The sequence below is a fragment of the Drosophila innubila genome, assembly GCF_004354385.1.
Source record: "Drosophila innubila isolate TH190305 chromosome 2L unlocalized genomic scaffold, UK_Dinn_1.0 5_B_2L, whole genome shotgun sequence".
NCBI lineage: Eukaryota > Metazoa > Arthropoda > Insecta > Diptera > Drosophilidae > Drosophila > Drosophila innubila.
Window position 1 is genome coordinate 3,887,600 of NW_022995373.1, and position 22,256 is coordinate 3,909,855.

The 22,256-nt window shown below is 34.4% G+C and overlaps 2 protein-coding genes across 2 annotated transcripts in view; one reads left to right on the forward strand and one right to left on the reverse strand.

The window, feature by feature from the left end:
* The window catches only part of LOC117782702 (autophagy-related protein 2 homolog B), a 131,045-nt gene that overhangs the window by 107,582 nt on the left and 1,207 nt on the right, over positions 1-22,256 (reverse strand). The window contains exons 2-6 of the mRNA XM_034619729.1: positions 15,296-15,617; positions 14,097-15,232; positions 12,177-12,451; positions 4,908-5,070; positions 1,250-1,332 (exon numbers count right to left, since the gene is read on the reverse strand). Coding sequence (XP_034475620.1) covers positions 1,250-1,332; positions 4,908-5,070; positions 12,177-12,451; positions 14,097-15,232; positions 15,296-15,617 — 1,979 coding nt within the window. The remainder of the gene's footprint in view (positions 1-1,249; positions 1,333-4,907; positions 5,071-12,176; positions 12,452-14,096; positions 15,233-15,295; positions 15,618-22,256) is intronic.
* On the forward strand, positions 10,344-11,839 carry LOC117782703 (cytosolic non-specific dipeptidase-like). The gene has a single exon (XM_034619730.1). It carries the CDS (start codon positions 10,431-10,433, stop codon positions 11,835-11,837), a length of 1,407 nt encoding a protein of 468 aa, XP_034475621.1. The 5' UTR covers positions 10,344-10,430; the 3' UTR covers positions 11,838-11,839.

Consider the following 22,256-nt stretch of genomic DNA (forward strand, 5'->3'; position numbering starts at 1 on the left):
TACCCGTTACTTAAAAAATAAGTAAAAGGATATATTGTGTTCGTTGGAATGTATGTAACAGGAAGAAGGAGGCATCTCCGACCCTATAAAGTATATATATTCTTGATCAGCATCAACAGCCGAGTAGATATAGCCATGTGTGTCTGTCCCATTTTATATATATATATATTATACCACTATATATTGTTCCACTATATATTGTTCCACTATATATTATCCCACTATATATTATCCCACTGAATTGCATCAAGATCGGACAAGTAGAACGGCAGAAATTGCGAATTAATGTTTACAAAACAATGCAAGTAATTTCTTTAAAGTACTTTTACATATATTGAAATAAGTAACGGGTATCATTTGGTCGGGAGCTCTACTCTTGCCTTTCCGACTAGTTTTATACCCTGTGCCCATTAAAAATGTGCAAAAAGAATATAATGTGTGTGGCAAAATGAAGCGTGGCAGACCGCATAAAGTATATATATTCTTGATCAGGATCAACAGCCGAGTCGATCTAGCCCTGTCCGTCTGCCTGTCTGTCTGTTGGAACGCGTCAATCTCAGAGACTATACGAGCTAGAGACTACAAACTTGGTATGTAGGTTTCTGGTTACCGTACGCAGATCAAGTTGTTTTTATATTTGGATCGGACTTTTATATCATATAGCTTACATAGGAACGATTGGTCGAAAATTAAGTTATAGTATGAAAACATCTTGGTTTTTTTTAAATATCTCAGCCAATCTGACACAATATACCCAGATGTATATTGTGTCAGATTAGTATTAGTATTATCCTGATGAAATTTTGATCAAATCGAACCACTATATCATATAGCTGCCATAGAAACGCTTAGTCCAAAATCAAGTTTTAGTATAACAAGTTTTGTTTTTTGAGATGTCTTAACCAAACTAATAGAATATGCATTTAAGTTGGTTTTGTACATTCTGACGAAATTTGGTTCAAATCGGTTCTATACATCATAGAACAATAGGAACAATTGGTCAAAAATCCACTTTTAGTACAGAGTACCTGGGCACAGGTACTAAGGTATTAAGGTATCCTACTGTCGAGTGTTCTTGACCGTAGCCGCATCTCATCACGATTGAAGCGAGCTGGGGGCGGAGTCCCCTTGTTTTTTTTTATGTAACGGGTATTATGAGTCTGTATCTCAAAAGTTATTTTTAATAAAAAATATGTTAAATTTAAGTTATATAATATTATTATTTTTCAACAAAACTGTCTATACTTACATCCCCTTTCCTGACGCTTGATTCTCCAAACTATTACGACTCGAACATTTTATAATAGGAATATAGTTTCCAATGGCTTCATCCTGGAAAAGAAGCACAATGCATAATTTAGATTTTGGCAATATTGTTAAGACTCATGTATCACTGTAGAAGGCAATCCACGTTAGTGACGAAAGTATCACGAAGGGTGCAAAAAGCAACTAACAATAAATGCAGAAAGAATGGAATCAGAGACCAATCGAAAAGTATGGCTTTAATGGGTTATATAAAGTTAGGATTTTCAAAAAATAGATATTTTTTTCCATTCAATAATATAATAAAATAATTTATAATATATATATATATATCTGAGTATACACACACAAAATTTCAAGTCGATCCGTGAAGGCGCGCCGAGAGATAACATATGCGTAAAAGTAGGGGACCGTAAACGCGTTTTTCTCGAAACGGTGTTTTCAAAGTCGGTGAGCAAGATTTCTCAGAAGTGGCTGAACCGATCGGTATGAAATTTTTACACAAGCTTCTTAACTATATTTTTTAGTAAAAAATCGAAGGATTTCCCCATCCGATGAAAATGTCTTATTTTTATTAGCAATTAAACAGCCGAATTTGGTCGAAAATTGAACCTTTTGCTTTGAGTAGCCGAGCCCGATGAAATTTCGGTCTGAAATTTAAAATATATACTCTTAACACTTAAAAGAAAATTTAGAAGACAAAGTAAAAGTGAGCGTGACATGAGAAAAGGCGTACATTAACGGGTTAACACAAAATTTATTTTATTTCAACATTAAAAGTGCGATAGATTATTAAAATAAGATGTAAAAAACAAAACTTTTTTTTTTAATTTTTTTTATGTTTCTATTTTTAGAAAATTATAAATATAAAAAAATAATTAAGTTAATTTAGGTCAGAAAGTCCCTTTTACTGTTAACTTACGTCCTTTTTCATGACACGCATACGTTCAGACCAACATCTTACCTAGTTCAGAACCTACACCCATCAACTTCAGACAAAACTGCCATAGTAGGGCTTTTGAGCGTTTCAAACTGGTGCATAGGCTATGGCTATGGCGTAACATAGAAAAATACCGTGGGTTAAGTTACTAAAAGTCAAAAATCTCCAATAGGAAAAAATTTTAGCAAATATTTTTTTAACCTCTTCTTGAAAATTCAGAGAATCAGAGACAAAGATCAAATTTGATAAACTCGAGTGAACTCGATATCAAAAATCAACTTTCATAGGAAAAAAAAATTTTTTTTGTATAAGTCAGTTAACATAAATTTATAAGATTGACCACTGCGCGATTTAAGGATCTCACAAAAAAAACCTCTACACGTAAAAGTCTAGTGACGAAAGCAATTTCTAGCCCCAAAATTTCTGATATCCAATTTTGTGACGAACAAAATTCAGTTTAATCTAAAAATTTTAAATAAAAAATATAAATTAATAAAAAAAAAGCGAAAATTGTCATTGTGCACAGTGAGCAAAAAGGGTGAGCTTCTTTGTACATAAAAATTACTTTTTGCGCAGTGCCGAATGCCAATTTTATTCCACCTGTAAAATGTTACCTGAGTACTTTAGAAAAAAAGTTTAAAGGTACGCCTAAGAGCCCTCAAACACACCTTTCCTTTCCAACTGTTGCGGTTTCAATTTAACCGGGATTTAGCGTTTTTCCGCTAAAGTAGCGGTTTTTTCAAAAAATCGTAGAGCAAACATTTCTAGATTTTTGAAAAGGAATAAGGATCTCCCAAACCAGAGCGAATAAATCGCAGCGGCAGCGGCGCGAATAAACCGCGTGATGTTTTCCGCGCCAAAATCGCAAGTGTGTTCACACCGCGGCGAATTTATTCGCGGTTTCTTTATTCGCAAAAATGTCTTCGTCAAATGACAGCCATGAAAAAAGACATTGCGCATAAACAGCTAAACGCATAAACGTCACATGTGATGATTTTAAATAAATATTTTTCAATAAAAGTGAATGATTATAAGTTAAAAACTGCTTCTCGTATTATATTATTATAATTATATTGTATTAAAAGCCAAAATATAATAATTTAACATGTAAACAAGGCAAATATTCAACACATGCATCACATGTGACGTCATCAGCGCAGAACATGAGCAAATTTCTGCGCCATCTAATTTTATCGTTCTTGGCGGCAAGCGGATAAAACGCTGCATGCGCGGTTCTGGAAAAAAACGTTGCACATTCGCCGTCGAAACGAATTCGCTCCGCTTTGGTGTGCATACGCTCATAAGACGCAATGTAATTATATATTCGCGCCGCTGCCGCTGCGATTTATTCGCTCTGGTTTGGGAGATGCTTAATAAAGGAATAATAAACAGACAAACAAACAAACTGACTTTTTATTTCATTTTGAGATGATCACTAAAATTTTCACATTTATTTATCTTTTATCCAGTTATCGGATTCGGGTGATTGAGGTAAAAATCAACGCGCATGTTTAAGTAGAATTTTTTAAAAATAAAAAATTTTACCAAAAGGCCCCAACAGCCTGCAATCATTTAAATTTTTACCCTCCCACTTACACCCCCGTATCTCATGACCCAGGTTGGTTAGAAAAAGTTTAAGTATGCCATTTTGTAAGTTAGGACTAAACCTTTGGATCGGTTCATAACTCGATCTGATCGGACAGTCGTAGCAAATTTTCATTCGTGATGCTTTCGTCACTAACGCGAACTGCCGTCCGCAATGACAATGTGAGAAGCATATTATAACGTAAAAATTCCTGATCAGAAAACTCGAATGCTTGTGATTTTTGAATTTAATTACGCTAGGCAACAGAATTTCACTTTTTTTCTATTTTTAACCAAATCCACTTTTGTTCCACATATAAGAAAATTTTTGCGTAAAACTTTGCTTGCTGCTTTCTTTGAGGGGCAGTGAGTACCCAGTAGTTCCAGACCCCAAGGACAAGTTAAGGAATTTATGTGGACTTGTCCATAATCGATAGGGAAAATCTAGAGACATGGTATGAAAAACGTTGAGGACTTTAACATTGTCATGTCCTAGGATTGAGGACAGAGGACACCTCTCTAGGTATTCCGTAACATAGTCCTCACAAAAAAACGTTAGGGACCCCTCGTGGAACTCTGTTGAGAAATCCCTAAGCATTAAAGTGAAAAAAATATAAAAATTATATAATAAAATATATATAAGCAAAAAGTTTGCTTTTTTTTTTTAAATTGTTTTTTCGCTTTTTTTATTTTTTATTTTAGAATTTAAAACTACATGTTTGATACTTTGACGACGGGCGTAAATATTTATTAAATTTTATTTATGAAGACTGTTTAGAGCGGGATTCGAACCCGGGAATCCAAACTGAATAGGTCTGCTTGCGGAAAGTTGGCGACTCTAACCATTATGCCACTCGGCCCAAAATTTCTCGGCTAACAATAATGTACGAAATGACTCAAATTTTTAAGTGCGAACGAGCAGCGGCCAGTTGACGCTGGCAGAATTATTACAAAACTATCTACAAAACATTAAGAAATGACAACAACATTATGGACAATCAAGCAAAGGCACATTCAGAACCACAGGGTAGTTATAACTTTCAATATTTGTAAAGCAATATGAATAGAAATGCAATACATTAATCAAGAAGTATTAAATTAATTTCGAAAAAGTACTTACACAGTAATATCCATCAAGTTGATCCACAGCGACACTGATAAAAGATTTCCACTCAAATAATATATTTTGGAAATCAAATGAAAGATAATCATTCCGTATATTTTTCTTCCAATACGGAATTTTTTTAGGGTCCTGAGGTAGTCTTCCATCTACTATTGGAAATCTAAAATTAAAAATTAAATAAAAAGTATTAGTTTCTTAAACGAATATTAATTCAGACTAAGTATTATTATATGGTTTTTAAGGTAACGAAATTCACACAAATTTGGTAAAACGTCTACTGATTAGGCAACAATATTAAACTTTTTTTCAAGCACAAACCCAACCCACCTCTGAAACCCTTTAACAACAATTCTAAAAAGTTTTCTATGGTAGGTTTTTCAGTTTTAAAATGTAGCTTTTTTTATTTTTAGCTGTTATTAGAGGTGCAAAAACATTTGTCATCATTACTCACGCTTGCCATAATCTATGTTAAAAATCTATACTTTTTCTAAAAGTGAGAGACTATATCTGCAATCCATTTATAAAGGGTGTTTTTTTTAGAGGTATAGAACTTTGAATTAAAATAAAACACAAGAAAATCGTTTAAATGTCCATCAATTTGGAATTATTGGAAGGATAATTTTATCCATTAATGTTTAAATAAAATTTCCGGCATGTGGGCGCCGCGGCTGGCTCGAGTATAGCCAAGTCTAGAGGTCCAATTTTCAAGCACTTTTCGAGAATTTGGGGCCGTATGTCGGCAATAACGCGACAATGTTGGCTTCCAAGTCCCCGAGCGCTTGTGGTTTGTTGGCGTAGACGAACACCTTCACATATTCCCAAAGAAAGAAGAATCCAATGGTGTCAAACCACATGATCTTGGTGGCCAATTGACATGTCCATTCCGCAAAAATATGCTGCCATCGAATGTTTCCTTTAATAAATCGATTGTGACGTGCGCTGTTTGGCATGTAGCGCCGGCTTGTTGGAAACATATCTCATCCAAATTCATGCCATCTAATTCGGGAACAAAATAGTCGGTTATCATGGCTCTATACTGATTTCCATTAACGGTAACTGACTCTCCAGCATCATTTCGGAAAAAGTATGGCCCAATGACTTCACCAGCCCATAGAGCACACCAATTAGTCAGTTTTTGTGGATGTAATGGCGTCCCAAGGGTCTCATGTGGATTATCTTCACTCCAAATGCGGCAATTTTGCTTGTTGACATAGCCATTCAACCAAAAATGAGCCTCATTACTGAAAACAATTTTGCGATGAAAACTAGCATCGAGATCAATCTCATTTTCGGCCCATGCACCGAAATCACGACGCATTGCATGGTCTCGTGGCATTAATTCTTGAACAAGCTGGATCTTGTAAGGTCGTAAGCCAAAATCTTCCAAAAAGTTGATGGACAAAGCTCCAATTTCTGTGCACAGTGGCGAATCGATTCATTCGTGTCCTCTTCAACACTTTGCTCTACAGCGGCAATTGTTTCTTCGGTGCGCACTGTTCGTTGTGTGTGGATGCGTATTATCACATAGAGTAAACGTAGTGCGAAAACGATCCATGGCTAACCGAATTAATTGCTCTTATGGAGGATTATGTCGACCATAAAATGGACGGACCTTGCGGTAAACTTCGCGAACTGAACCATTATTTTCGAAATAAATATGAACAATTTGCAAGCGTTGTTCTGTTGTCAACCTGTTCATGATAAATGGCAAACCAAACTGAACACAAATGACATTAGGGTTGCCAGATTTAACAAAAAATGTCACCTTTATCTCTACTCGAAAATCCAACCTCTTAAAAAAAAACACTTTTTACATACCTATGAATAAAAAAAGAAAATTATGATTTTTTGTGCGTATTTTTACGTATATAACTAGCGCATCTGTAGTCCTAAATAGATTATCTGTTAAATACATGTGTATCCCTCCAACGAACAGTGGTCGATTATCTGAATCTCGCAGATCAAAATTTATTTTTTGACTTAGGTCACTTAGTAAATCGATAGCATCCCAATTAATTATTGTGCTTTTCATTATCAGCTGTGAGCTTTCAATCACAACACATATTTAAACAGCTGTGGCAAATACATTGGGTGCGTTCATCAGAGCTCATCGACAACAGAAAATCGATAAAAATTTGCTCGATTGTTCTGCTGATCGGCTGTGATGTACAATCATGATGCCAAAATTTTGTGAATGTGATGAGTGAAAATTCATCACCAAAATAGTAGTCTGGAATTCTTAGATTGTGATGCTTTGTTATCGATATAACAAATCGTAAGCAAAATAGCACAAGATTTGAAACTATAAGAAACGAAATGCATACTGAAACCACTTGATTGTTCTCTGTAGGATATGCAGCCTATTTGTAGAGAAAATGGCTTCGAAAAATGCTTGGCTTAATTATTTCTTATTACATCATATCATCTATTATATCAAATTTGGCCTCTTGCTCTTTAGGCTTTCATTACATTAAGCATTATGCGCATTATGTTCTGTTATTATACCCATTACTTAAAAAATAAGTAAAAGGGCATATTGTGTTCGTTGGAATGTATGTAACACGGAGAAGGAGGCATCTCCGACCCTATAAAGTATAAATATTTTCGATCAGCATCAACAGCCGAGTCGGTATAGCCATGTCCGTCTGTCTGTCTGGTAGAGTAACCAAATTTGACACACAGATTCTATACACCACACGCAGCTCATGTTTGTTTCCAATTTAAGCCATGCCCCCCTCCGCCCCCACAAATTGCGAAAAGCCACCACACCTACAGTTATTAAGATAATACTTTTTTTGTGGTTATTAACGTTCTCTATTTATATTATCTATTATTCCACTGAATCGCATCAAGATCGGACAAGTAGAACGGCAGTAATGGCGAATCAATGTTTTCAAAGTAATAAAAGTAATTTTTTTTAAGTACTTTTATATATGTATATTGAAATAAGAAACGGGTATCCTATGGTCGGGATCTCAATTATAGCCTTTCCCACTTGTTTTTAAAATATATTTACAACTGTGACATTTGTATATCAAATGACAAATTTTATTTTGTCTAAAAATTCCATCAAAACGTTTACCAGAAATCCATCACAATTTTTTTGATAGATGATAGACGATTGTTGATTGATGTGTTCTGGTGATTGCAACCATTGTATCAGAGAGTATAAAAAAATCAATTTAACATTTTTAAAATACTGCTGCTTATGCCAACGTATGGTTTTACTAGCCTAATAGGGGTTTTCACTTGAGAGTGGCAAGATTTTTGAAATTAAAAAAATTTTCAATTTGGCCACGCCTTTACTTTCCGTCCCTGAATTTGTACAAGCAAAATAAAAAATTTTAAATGTGATTTATTCGAAAAGGATCAAAAAAGGATAATTACATTATAGACTATGGACCTTAACAAAAAACTTGTCATCTTTAGTTGCTTGCATCGGCGTGCACCACAAAAGTAATAGTCCACGGAACACAAATTCTTTGGTTAAATTTTTTCTTAAAAAAATATAGTAACAATAACAGTGGACAACAACGACACAATACATATTAATTTACTTATGGCAGCAGATATATATTTTAAACACCTCAAGAATATTTATCCATATCAAACTTACTTAACTTTTAACAGTTTTGTTTATTTATTAGCTTTTAAAAGTCACCAGACATTGGGCGCCAAATTTCATAAACACGTTTTATTAAAAATTATCTGACATTGCAAAGCTGCCACAAAAAAGGGTTGCCACCCAACTAAAACAAAAATTTTTTTTTAATCTAACTGAAGTATTTGCGTGTAGTTTTAATAAATTAAGCCATTTTTTGGTTATGCTACCATGACATCTTGGACTTCATGCTGCCCAAACCGAAAAATCGCCCATAGTGCATTGACGAGAATTCAAGCTCTAAAGGTGAAGGTCGTGTTTTATTCACCTTTGTTCATTTCTAAGAGCATTTTTTCGTTAAAGTTAAATTTTGTAAGAATAATAATGTAGGTGACTCTTATCGCTTACAATTTTATTAAAGCAAGAACTAACGACAAATAATACTAAAAAAGAATAGAAATATCAACCAACGGTACTATTTTGATTTGTTTTAAATGATATTTCTATGTAGCGTCACGTCATCTTTAATCTCTTTACATCTTCGCTGATGATCGCAAGTGCGTGAAATCTCAAACTTCAACAGAGTTTAGTACGACAAAGTAAATATAGTAAGCTATTTGATCGTAAAATAGATAATCACTTTTATATTTAATGTCAAAAGTGTGTAACGTCACGTAACTATACCCGTTACTTAAAAAATAAGTAAAAGGGTATATTGTGTTCGTTGGAATGTATGTAAAAGGGAGAAGGAGGCATCTCCGACCCCATAAAGTATATATAGTCTTGATCAGCATCAACAGCCGAGTCAATATAGCCATGTGTGTCTGTCCGTTCATCCGTGTGAGCGCCTGGATCTCAAAGACCATAAGAGATAGAAATACCAAACTTTCACCCACAGACTCCAAATGCTTTGGAGCAGGCCAAGTTTGTTTTAAATTTTTGAACAGATAGAGTAACCAAATTTGGCACTCAAATTTCTATATATCCCTCGCAGATCAAGTTTGTTTCAAATTTAAGCCACGCCCCCATCCGCACCCAAAAATCGCGATAAGCCACCACACCCATAGAAAAGTCCATTGAGGCAAAAAATCATTAAATTAATCAAAAATTCGAATCTTGCTAAATTTTTTTTAGAAACATATTCAAATTTCTTAGTTATAAGTTATATAAATTTATATTTTAAATTTATGTATCATTTATTTTTTACCGTTTTCTTAAAATTGTCCTCCAAAATGGAGAGAATGTAGTATTATAACGTTTATTTGATGAAATCAGTCTTTCATTTAAAAAAAAAAACTAATTAACATGCAAAGAAAACACTCTAAATCTGACTTAATAGTTTGTTAATTACTAAAAAAGGTAATATATATTAGTTATTGCATACAATAATTCGCTATAAAATGCTAGAAAAATTAATGTAACATAACGTCATGTAAAGTAACGTGTCAAACTAAGGCTTATTAAAATTAAGTGGAAAGAGAGTTTTCATTAAAAAACATGGAAAATTAACTCAAATTATTTAAAATGATATTAAAAAAAAGTTGTCATCGTATATTTTTGCTTTTATCTTCTAATCGGAAAGGTCGATTCTTTTCTTCTTTTTTATTAAATATAGTCAAACTAAATCGCTACTCATATATATATAGACATTTCTTAAATTGTTTACCGTTTTTATGTATTTTGTCACATTTTGCTGTGGAAATGCCCATACACAATTTCAAGATTATACAGGAAGCATCATGACAAATGATTTGAAAATCTACAAGTTTTTTTTGGAAACGTCAAAATTTAGTATTAAATATTCTCTTTTGTTCAACTGATCTTTTGCAATGGACCAGTCCTTTCATGTTTTATCTAAACATAAAAGTCGAAAAAGCTTTTCAAATACTCCAAACAGTCCGCTGAAAAGACTATTCGAAATGGTATTAATCAAGCGTGAATGCTATATTAATGACTTGTGGGAGCTAGTCGCTTACGAGACAGTGTCCACTCGTCATAGTGAACGCGATAAGCTTCAGCGCGCAATTGACTGGCTTTTAAAGCGCTTGGTGTCTTTAAACGTCGTTGCCTTTAGCGAACAGTTGGGGATGCAAATTATACCTGATTCTTTTAAAATCATACGTATGCCCAAAGTTATAATTGGAGTTCTGAAGAACTGTTCGGATAAGCCAACGGTTCTAGTTTACGGTAATCTTGATGTGGAGGAAGCGGAATTTGAGGAAGGCTGGGTTACTGACCCGTTCGTAATGTGTGAACTAGGAAACTATTTGTATGGAAGAGGCGTGGCACTCGACAAAGGACCACTTTTATGCTGGCTCAACGCTATACAAGCATATCGTGATGCAGGCTTACGAATTCCCATAAACATAGTTCTCCTGATCGAAAGCATGGCGCACAGCGGAAGTTTAGGCCTGGAAACAGTTCTACAACAACGTATTAGTTTTTTTCGTGATGTATCCTGTGTTGTTATTGCGACAAGACGCTGGCAAAGCAATATGACACCATGTATTGTATATGGGTCAAGAGGTTTAATATACTATCATCTGGAAGTAGAGTGTGCTAATCGATCTCTGAGTAGCTGCGAGCATAGTGGATCCTTATACGAGGCGCTTCCCGACTTGTTTTATTTACTTAGTTCACTGGTTGACTGTCAAATGCACATACTATTTAAGGGTGCGCTCGAAACATTTCAAATAGATAGAAATGTATTTCGAATTACAGAATTTAACTATCATGATTTTGGACAAAGTCTTGATGTTCACGATCTTCCACATCAGGCTCACAAACAGGCGGCATTGGCTGAAAACTGGGCCATGCCACATATTTCAATACATGGTGTAGATGGTGCCAATGTCGAGGGTAATGTGCGATTTATTATCCCACACAAGGTAACAGGCAAGTTTTCAATTTCCCTGGCGCCAAATCAAAATGCTGAACAGATAACTCAAGCTTTACAACAGCATCTTGGTCACATTTGGGTGAACCGTGGATCTCCAAATAAGATGAAGCTATATGAAAAGTTAGTAATACCCTCCTGGAATGGTCACTACGACTCACCGGAGTACTCTGCAGCATCCCGAGCTATGACAAATACCTACCAAGTTACTCCCAACTTTATTCGCGATGGCGGTGCACTGCTGGCCCCCTCACTTTTCCAACAATATTTGAAAAAAAATGTATTGGTTTTGCCTATAGCAAAAAATGATAGTGGCGGTTGTCCAATTAATGAGCGCATTAGCGTCGAAAACTATATTATGGGTAGTCAACTTATGACTGCTTTTATGTGGGAATATGCAGAACGTATCTTTGAGCTCAAGGACAAATAGTACTGTTCAGGCATTTAAGGTCATTTTTTAAACTTGACAAATATAATGGAAATACCTGTACATCGAAATAAATAAATATTATGATAAAAATCAAGAAAATCCACCGGCAAAATACCAGAAATAAAAAACTGAAATGTACAAAGTCATTAAAAAGTATGGAAGTAAAGTTCTTAGATCTAAAATATTTAAATTGATATGCAACTTCCTGGTTGGAGATATGGTATATTAGTAAATATTAGTTGATTGTGCTTCAAATTCAACCATTAAGCTTACAGTCTACAATTTAGAATATAAGAACTTTTGTTTACAGTTTAAGTGTCATTGATAGGGAAAACTTACTTTAGATGTAATTTTAATAAATTACATTTGATTTGAATATCCATTGGATTTGAAGCTTCCAGTATTATATCTGAAGAATCGCCCTCCTTATCGAATGGGGATATTCCAAATAGAGCACTCAATCGATCATAAAGTGAAATGTCTAAATCGGTAGTACAGTCATCAAGAATACATTCAACTCTATTGCTGCTTCTGTTGGAATTTTGTTTAAAAAAGCAAGAGGATGTATGAGATAGAATAACTTCTGGTCGAGTGTGATATCCCTCGTGGCAATTCTGAAATTATAAATCGGTAAATTTTTCACTCTTGCCTTTAAATATTATATTTTAACAACCAGCTTTATTTTATTCTTTCATATTGCATATGGAGTAACATAAACTCTTACATAGTGCAGGTGATAAATTGCCCAAATTGGTAGAAAATACTGTTAGAGACTCGGTATTTCGAAAAAGTACCCCAAACTATAAGAAGACAATTAAAGGTAGATATTCCGCCTAATAACTAATACAAATATGCTAGCAACAACTAATCACAATTCATGCATTTTTTTGATGCAGCAAATTTATAATATAGTAGTACTAGTTGCTCATGCTGTTCCCAGTGTTCCTTCAGTTATGTATTGGCAACGCCAACGAGCAAACTTTCAAGATATTGCCCTTATATAAAATAACAAATGCACTTCAAATGCTAGTTATGCGTCGCGATACGGACTTTTCGAAAGTGTTGGTGTAAAATTTGAAATTTTAGAACGACTTGTATCTAAATTTCACAGACTGTAAGAGTTAAAGCAATCAAATTGGCACACGTACTTCTATGAGTATAAAGTAAGTCACCACGCCCGTTCCCCCCCGCAAATCACAAAAACAATGCAGTACACCAACAGTTCTGAAGATAGAACTTTCTTCTTGATATATAACGTTTTCTATGATTGTAATCCCTAATTCGGCTTTGTCTCATTAATATCAGATAAACATAACGGTAATAAATTAAGTTTAAGCGATTAGGGCGTCTAAAAGTATGCAGTTCTTTTATACCCTTCGGCGTTGATAAAAAAAAAACAAAAAAGCCAATATTTTGAAGTCAAATTGCAACATTCATCATAAAATTTAAAAAAAAATTTTATATAAATGTATTAAACGGATCCATTATGTAAGTCCGACGACGAGTTGGTTGCATAGTTGAATTAATGAGTTATGTTAAAGGCTTTATATGATGCATTGGAAAAGACTGTCTGGATGCTCGTAAAGAAGAAGGACGTAGGCAAAATTTTAAATGCCGTTTTTAAGTCATACTTTACCATGGTGCTGCTGCGTTGAACATCATTTTTTTATAGAAAACAAAAGCACTTCTAAGGACGCCTGGCACAATCAGGTGAGATCACCCGAATTTGATGCAATATGGTCTGACCAAATAAGTGCCGCAGAAGCAAACCTGCACGTATTGTTTTATTTTAAAATACCCAAGGGTTCATTAATGTTGTCATACATAATGGTTACATATTTATTGAACATTTCTGCATATAACCACTATATTACATAGTGCTCATATTTCTAATTAGAACAGTCCTTTTCCTGTGGTGGTAAATCGAATTTTAATAAATTTTTAAGCTGGGTTAATGACGCCGTTAATGATACGGGGTCGCCTTAAAGCCTTTATGTTTGAACCTAACTGTAAAAATTTTGTAAGGCCTCTTTGTCGTTGTTTTTTTTATCGTTACGGCGTCTTATCGGCCTCAGTGAAACAATGCTAATAAAGTTAAACATTAAATTTAAGTAATGCATGCATGAAAAATGTTCACGAATTATATTGACCAAGAGTGTATATTTTAATTATCTGAGCAATCTAAGAATAAGAATAAGCTTGGTTTTTGGCTGTTGAAAATATGTGAATGATAAGAATAAAAACGTAGTCCGTACACACCTTTTTCCTGTCAAACGAAATTAGAGGATTCTCTGCATTATCGATGATTTCGCTGATGTCAAACATAGTTGCTGATAATGTTGTTTTTAATGTTAACTCATGACAATATCTCTGCTGGTTTCCATTGACCAATAAGGAAGATACCATTAAAAAAAGATAGTTATGGTTCTGTATTGGGATAAAACAGTTTACACGGTGTTCTTCTTTGCGTGCGCTTGAAAAATATTCATCAGCAATTTGGGAATAGTTCAAAAAGCTTTCCTCAGTAATTACGTTGTTAGGGGCCAGATTAATGATATTATTTTCTAATAGTATGTCATTATGTAGGATAACACCAACAATTTTGAAAATTTGTATTTTGAATTTTAAGATCTCTCCAGATTTTTCTGAGCTTCCGATATTAATTTGAGTATTGCTATACGACGTCGCCATACTATTTGATGATGTTGCGGACAAAATAGATTCGCAATTTTTGCTTTTCTTAAAATCGTTGAGCAAGTATTCCGTTTTTTGCGAGTAATCACCTTCAATACCCCACTCCGCATCTTTTTGAATAATGCCAGTCATTTTTGTGGGGTGGGGTACTATATTGGAATCTTCAGCTTTTAAGTTCTTATATTGTTTTAACATTTTGTCTTTGGGACGATCTTTATTGAACTCTTTAGAAATTCGAGTTAAGTGATGGATCTGACGTGGAGTAAGCATTACGTAGATGTCGTCTATTATAATTTCCAAGTTAACTTTCGGGCCAACAATATTTTCCGTTTGTTTTATGCTTATTTTGAAATTTTGAAAACCTTTAAATTCAACAATTTTGCACATTTGACAGGGGCACTCGAGCTCTACATTCTGTCGATCCCTGTTAATTATTTCTGAAGTCCATACAGTTAACTCATTTGTAAGGAGGTGATGTTTAGCAATCATCGGTAATGACGTCAAATTAGAAGGTTGGTCCTCACTTTCGTTGTTACTGCCTGGATCTTTAATTAAGTTTGAATATTTTTCATACCCAGTGTGATTTTTGTACTCTACGTGATTAGCTTTAAATGATATAATAAGCTTTTTAGAAGATTTTGGCAAAGTATATTCAATATTCAAAGTTGTGTTAGTCAAGTTGGCGTGTATACGATTAAGAACTGTAAATAAATTTATAAAGAAAAAATTATTACATTGCAATACTGCTATTTAGTGTTACTCACCATTATCTATGGTTTCAGCAAATTTTTCCAGTCCAATTAATGTGTTGCTGTGGTTTAAAAATGGTATGTCATCATCAATCTGCTTCATGCATTCCTCTGCCATTTGCATTGAACTGCTCACGGAAGACCACATAGATTCTAGCATAGTTGTGCCATTTTGACACCGCGTGACTGGTCTTAGAGTAATAGTTAAGTCTGATATATTAAGGGAACTGTCAGTAGTCATCAGAGCATTCCATGGAACCATTGCAGTTAAACATCCAATATGTCCGGAAATGACTTCAAAAGCCCAGCCTTGTTCTTCAAACAATTCATTAATTGCCTAAAAAGATATAATTAAATTTTATTTTAGAGCCTAAATAACCATCTCGGGATAACAAATATATTATATTCATAACATGTATTAAGCAACACTCACATTAAAAGAACTTTAGTCGAGGGTGCTTGACTGCGAGATACCATGCCTCCCAGATACACATATCTAGTTTAAATGGTATTTATGGTTTGTATGAAAATTTTTTCTGCTTAAGCTACGTACTCACATCGAAAAAATTCCGTTCGGTAAGCCAAACTTCATATAAGAAAGTGTCGGATCGCAAGATAAATTATCTCGCTTCAGATCCGCTGGTGCAGTACTCACAAAAGGCATGAAAAAAGAGTTGCCAGACAAGGTACTGCGTTTTTCAACACTATTGGCAACAGCTGATATTTCTCTGTCGACTGGCCATTTTATATGTGGTGTTCAATATAAGGACAGCTTTTAGAGAAATGTCAGTTAAATTTAAAATTTCTGAATGTAAAGTGAAAAGAAGACGCTTGGACTTCCTTAAATCAGACGATAAAATAAAGTTGATAAAAAAGCATTTCGGTGACATATTTACCCACAAAAAAAACCTCTAAATGAGGTAAAAGTCTAGTGACGAAAGCAATTTCTAGACCCAAAATTTCTGATATCCAATTTTGTGACGAACAAAATACAGTTTAATCTAAAAATTTTAAATAAAAATATAAATTAATATAAAAAACGAAAATTGGCATTGTGCACTGTGAGTAAAAGGGTGATCTTCTTTGTACATAAAAATAACTTTTGCGCAGTGCCGAATGCCAATTTTCGTTTTTATATTAATTTATATTTTATTTAAAATTTTAGATTAAACTGTATTTTGTTCGTCACAAAATTGATATCAGAAATTTTGGGTCTAGAAATTGCTTTCGTCACTTTACCTCATTTAGAGGTTTTTTTGTGGATATCAGAAATTTTTGCAATTGCTTTTGCTTTTGACATTGTAACTTTATCATTAATGCAGGCAAATAGTAAAATATAAAAATTTAGTTGTTGAACGTATTTCATATTTAAAAATTTTTTTCTTTAATTATAAAGAAAACTAGGGGCCCCTGCTCGCTTTTCGCGTTGCTACAGCCGAGCATACTATACTGTCGGAGACCTCGTACTTACTATGAAAAAAAGTTTTTCATACTAAGACTTGGATTTCACCCGATCGGTCCTATGACAGCTATATGATATAGTGGTTCCGATTAGAACCAACTTTGTTCAGGATATATAAGTCTTAAATAAATGCATATTCTATTAGTTTGGTTACGATATCTAGTAAAACAAAAAAGTTTTTCATACTAAGACTTAATATTGGACCGATCGGTCCTATGACAGCTATATGATATAGTGGTCCGATTTGAACCAACTTTGGTCAGGATATATAAAACCAAGTTAAATGCATATTGTATTAGTTTGGTTAAGATTTTTTCATACTAAAACCTAATTTTGACCCGATCGGTCCTATGACAGCTATATGATATAGTGGTTCGATTTGAACCAACTTTGGTCAGAATATATAAAACCAAGTTAAATGCATATTGTATCATTTTGGTTGAGATATCTCATAAAACCAAAAAATTTTTCGTACTAAAACGTGATTTTCGACCGATGGAAAAATGTATTTATTCACTTAACAGGTAATATCTTCCGAACCCCTCAACCAAAATTTATGTTTCATATACCAAAAAACGCGAAATTGTACGTATTACAACATATTAAAATTTAACAAAAATCGTTAGAGCCGTTTTGTCAGAAATCGCCAAAATGTAAGCTACAAAACTTTATTTCACCTGTAAAATGTTACTTGAGTACTATAGAAAAAAAGTTTAAAGGTACGCGTAAAAGCCCTCAAACACACCTTTCTAATGATATATAGAACATATCTGTAGCTTCTAGGGTTTGGAAACTGTTGAGGTTTCAATTTTGGCGGGATTTAGCGTTTTCCCGCTAAACTAGCGGGAAATTGAAAAAGTCGTAAAACAAACATTTCTAGATTTTTGAAAAGGAATCAATCCCCATCATTACATTTAAGCTTCTTTAGCGCTTTGATGCAAACAGACAAACAGACAAACAGACAAACAAACTGACTTTTCATTTCATTTTGAGAAGTCCACTAAAATTTTCAAATTTATTTATCTTTTGAACCAGTTATCGGATTTGGGTGATTGAGGTATCAATCGACGCGTATTTTTAAGTAGAATTTAAAAATAATAAATTTTACCAAAAAGCCCCAACGGCCCCATAAGCTGCAATTATCAAAATTTTTCCCCTCCCACTTACACCCCCGTATCTCATGACCCAGGTTGGTTAGAAAAAGTTTTAGTACGCCATTTTGTAAGTTAGAACTAAACCTGTCGATCGGTATATAACTCGATCTGATCAGACAGTCGGCGCAAATTTTCCAACTTAGCTGTATATATAGTTAGTCGCCTTTCGCACCCTTCGTGCTGCTTTCGTCACTAACGCGAACTGCCGTCCGCAGTGATAGGTTGACCCAATATGCGCGTCGCCTGCGTTCCTCCTTCTCTTTTTCCACCAGATTAGGACAATATGCCAACAATCCCAACATCCATATCTTAAAAACTATTCTTTTTTTTTTATATATTTTTCAAGTTTGGCGCATTTTAAAATGTAAACAAACCACAGCTGACTCACCAATGTGACCACTCAACATTTTGTTACTTTTTGCTGTTGCGTTGATCACACTAATTTGCGACGCTATGCGTCTAAGTATATCACTTTTTTTCGCTCCTCACAAACTTTAGTGAGTACCTACCTTTAATAAAAAAAAGGTGCCGTAAAGAAAACAACTTGACGATTGTGTTCGCTAGCCGATACGGTTTGCAAAACAGAGTTGCCAGAATAACTTGTTCAACAGCTTTGGCAACGAATGATTGGGCTAGAAGAAAATCGAACTGTTCAGATTTTTTCTATGCATTAGAGCAGAGAATTGACCGGCCCCGTCAATAATGACGACAATGTTAATAAAATAAAAGCAACAACGGAATATAAAAAAAACAAAATAATTACTTTTTGTTCGCTCTTTCTTATCTCCGGTGAGTACTAGGCTCAAAGCTGAGTACTCAGGAGAGATTTGACAGAGGCCAGCGAAAAATGCTCAATAACACTAGGCAACAGTGCTGCCATATCAGCCTTTTTCCTGACAGATCTGTCCCTTTTTATAATGTATTTGCCTGAACTTTTTTGAAACATCCCCTCCCCGGAAATCTGTCCTTTATTTTCGTGATATTTTTTAATTATTCGCTTATAATATATATTTTGTTAGTAAACTAAAAAAAAACAATTTCGATTGCGTAATGGAAATTCACTTGTAAACGTGTTAAAGTAAATAAATCGGTTAGAGCAATCGGCGTTGTTATAATTCATTTGGCGCCAATTTAGGAAAGTTTGCAATCGGCTTATTACAAATACTGCAAAACCAGCACTTATACGAAAATATACCATCTTTTTTCACATGCGGAGACCAAAAAACATAAGCAAAATGCTGCACCGTTTGCCCAAAAAAATAAAATTAATTTTCCAACGGAGCAAAATATTGAAACTGCTGAACATGAGGCCGCATTGGCCATGTTTATTGTCTTATTGGCCTTAAAATTATTGCCTAAATAATATATAACTATGTATTTGTTCTGTTCTGCACATAAAAGCTTAAAGAAAATTTCAATTTTATGATTTGTCCGGTTTTTTCGTCCCTTTTTAAAATTTTTGTCCTTGCGATCCGTCTATCCAGTTTTTCTTATCGAATTATGACAGCACTGCTAGGCAACAGCCAAAATCTGAGCTGAACCAAACCCACTTTTTTCATAGATATTGGGCCCGGCCCCATATGACAAAAATCCAATTTTTAACTAGTTGGAAAGGCTATAATGGAGACACCGACTATATTAATTATTAATAGCTTTATTTAGCTATTACTGCCGGACAATTAGAACCGCTCTTGCTGCAATTAATTGGGATAAAAGATAATATTAACAGATAACGATAGTTACCACAAAAAACGTGTTATTTTAAAAAGTGTGGGTGCGGTGGCAAAAATTTAAAACAAACTTCACCTGTTTTAACGCCATTGAAAACTCTGTGTTAAATTAGGTTGCTCTATCTCTTATGGTCTCTTAGATCTAGGCGCTCACACGGATGGATAGACGGACACGGCTATATCGACTCGGCTGTTGATGCTGATTAAAAATATATACTTTACTAGGGGGCTCTGCCCTTCGCTCGCCTTTTCGTCACAAAATTTAAAATTTCTTTTTTTTACCTTATTCTTCATTGCTCTCATTTCTTTATTGTAAATTTTGTCATGGGCATAAAGTCTGATTTGTCCACAGTAGATGAGAAAATCGATTATGTGCCATTACTATAGATTTTTAATGACGATAAATTTTTTTTCTGCTTCCTAGGTCTAGATATATTTCAATCTTTTTAAAAAAGGGTATAATGAGTTTCACAGAATGTATGTAACAGGCAGAAGGAGGATATGAGATATCTCAACCAAACTGATAGAATACGCTATCCTCATAAGGTGGAAGGTGTCTATCAGGGTCCCAATTTAGGCCTCGAAGAGCAAATATAAGAAACTGCTTTTGGACAGATTCAATTATATCCATGTGTTAACACGTTAACTTAAATCGGCTTGCATAATTAGCAGCGGGCTTTAAAAGCGTTAAAGCGCTTTGAAAAAAGGTGTTTATAAAAGTGGTTTAAGGTGACTCGCTTTCATTTAAAGCAGCTTAAGCTACTGTATAAACATGGTAATAGTCTCGAAGGTCCTCAAATATCTTTCATGTTTATTAACCGATCTTGATCAAATGCTAACCGTTGTAAGAAAAGCAATACAATATCAGTATATTTAAATCACCAAATTGTATGGTCTTGCAGGTGAATCGAGGATAGTATTATATTATGCATTTAGCTAATTTAGGAAAGAGGTTGATTTCAAACAACAAAAAAATGAATTGTAGTCTATCCATATGTTTTTGTTCTTCAGTTCAAGTGTTAATGTACAAACTGATGTCTTTGGACTTTGTCCTAAATACTTTGAGGTGATGTTCTCTTGAGCGGGTTCGAGGTTTTAACACTTTTCAATGTGTAAATCTCTTTTTCAATGGACCATCGAGTCCTCCAGATTACACATTTAAAGTCTGTCAGGTGTGTTTCAGAAATCTCTAGAGTTCTTGAAAAGAATTAATTTTGAAAACAAGTCAGTATTCCTTAAATGTCAAAGATTTGGTTTTCTCAAAGTCAAGAAAATCTGCTTACTTCCAGTTTCAACAAAATAAACATAATAAAAATTTGTTATTAGCAAAAACATTAAAAATTAATTTTATTTCAGTAAAGTACGTGGAAAAAATCCATTTTGAGTTGTTCCGTTTAGCAAAAATTTGAGTGTGGTTCGATTGAGAATTGGTTCTAGTAATTTAAACAGAAAGTGTTATATATTTTTTTGTAAAATTTTTGTGGCGTGTGGCGCTTTTCAAAGTTGGGGTAATTTTTCCAAAAATTTCTGAACGAGAGAGAATATGCGATTTAAGTGCAACTTTTGATCAGTATATCTTTAAATCGAAGTGAGGTTTTGGTAACAAACTTATTTTATTTTTTAAAGGGTGTCTCTTTTAGAGTTATAGAACTTCGAATTGAAATAAAACACAAGAAAATTTTTTTAATGTCCATCAATTTGGCTTTATTGGAAAAATAATTTTATGCCATTGTTTAAATATGATTTCCGGAATTTGGCGCCGCTGCTGGCTCGAATATAGCCAAGTGTAGAGGTCCAATTTTCAAGCACTTTTTCGAGCATTTGGGGCCGTATGTCAGCAATAACGCAAACGATGTTGGCTTTCAAGTCTACTAACGTTTGTGGTTTGTTGGCGTAGACGAGCGACTTCACATATCCCCAAAGAAAATAATTTAATGGTGTCAAATCACACGATCTTGGTGGCCAATTGACAGGTCCATTCCGCAAAATTATGCTGCCATCGAATGTTTCCTTTAATAAATCGATTGTGACATGTAGCGCCGTCTTGTTGGAACCATATCTCATCCACATTCATGCCATCCAATTCGGGAACAAAATGTCGGTTATCATGGCTCTATACCGGTTTCCATAAACGGTAACTGATGCTCCAGCATAGAGCACACCAAACAATCAGTTTTTGTGGATGTAATGGCGTCTCAAGGGTTTCATGTGGATTATCTTGACTCCAAATGCGGCAATATTGCTTGCTGACATTGCCATTCAACCAAAATGAGCCTCATCACTGAACAAAATTTTGCGATGAAAATCAGCATCGAGATCAATCTCATTTTTAGCCCATACACCAAAATCACGACGCATTGCATGGTCTCGTGGCTTTAATTCTTCAACAAGCTGGATCTTGTAAGGTCGTAAGCCAAGATCTTTGCGCAAAATTTTCCATAAAGTTGATGGACAAAGTTCCAATTGCTGTGCACGGTGGCGAATCGATTGATTCGGGTCCTCTTTAACACTTTGCTCTACAGGCAACTAGCAAGCCAAACTGAGCATAATTGACATAAGAATTGCCAGATTTAACAAAAAATGTCAGATTTATCTCTACTCGAAAAACTAACCTCTAAAAAACACCCTTT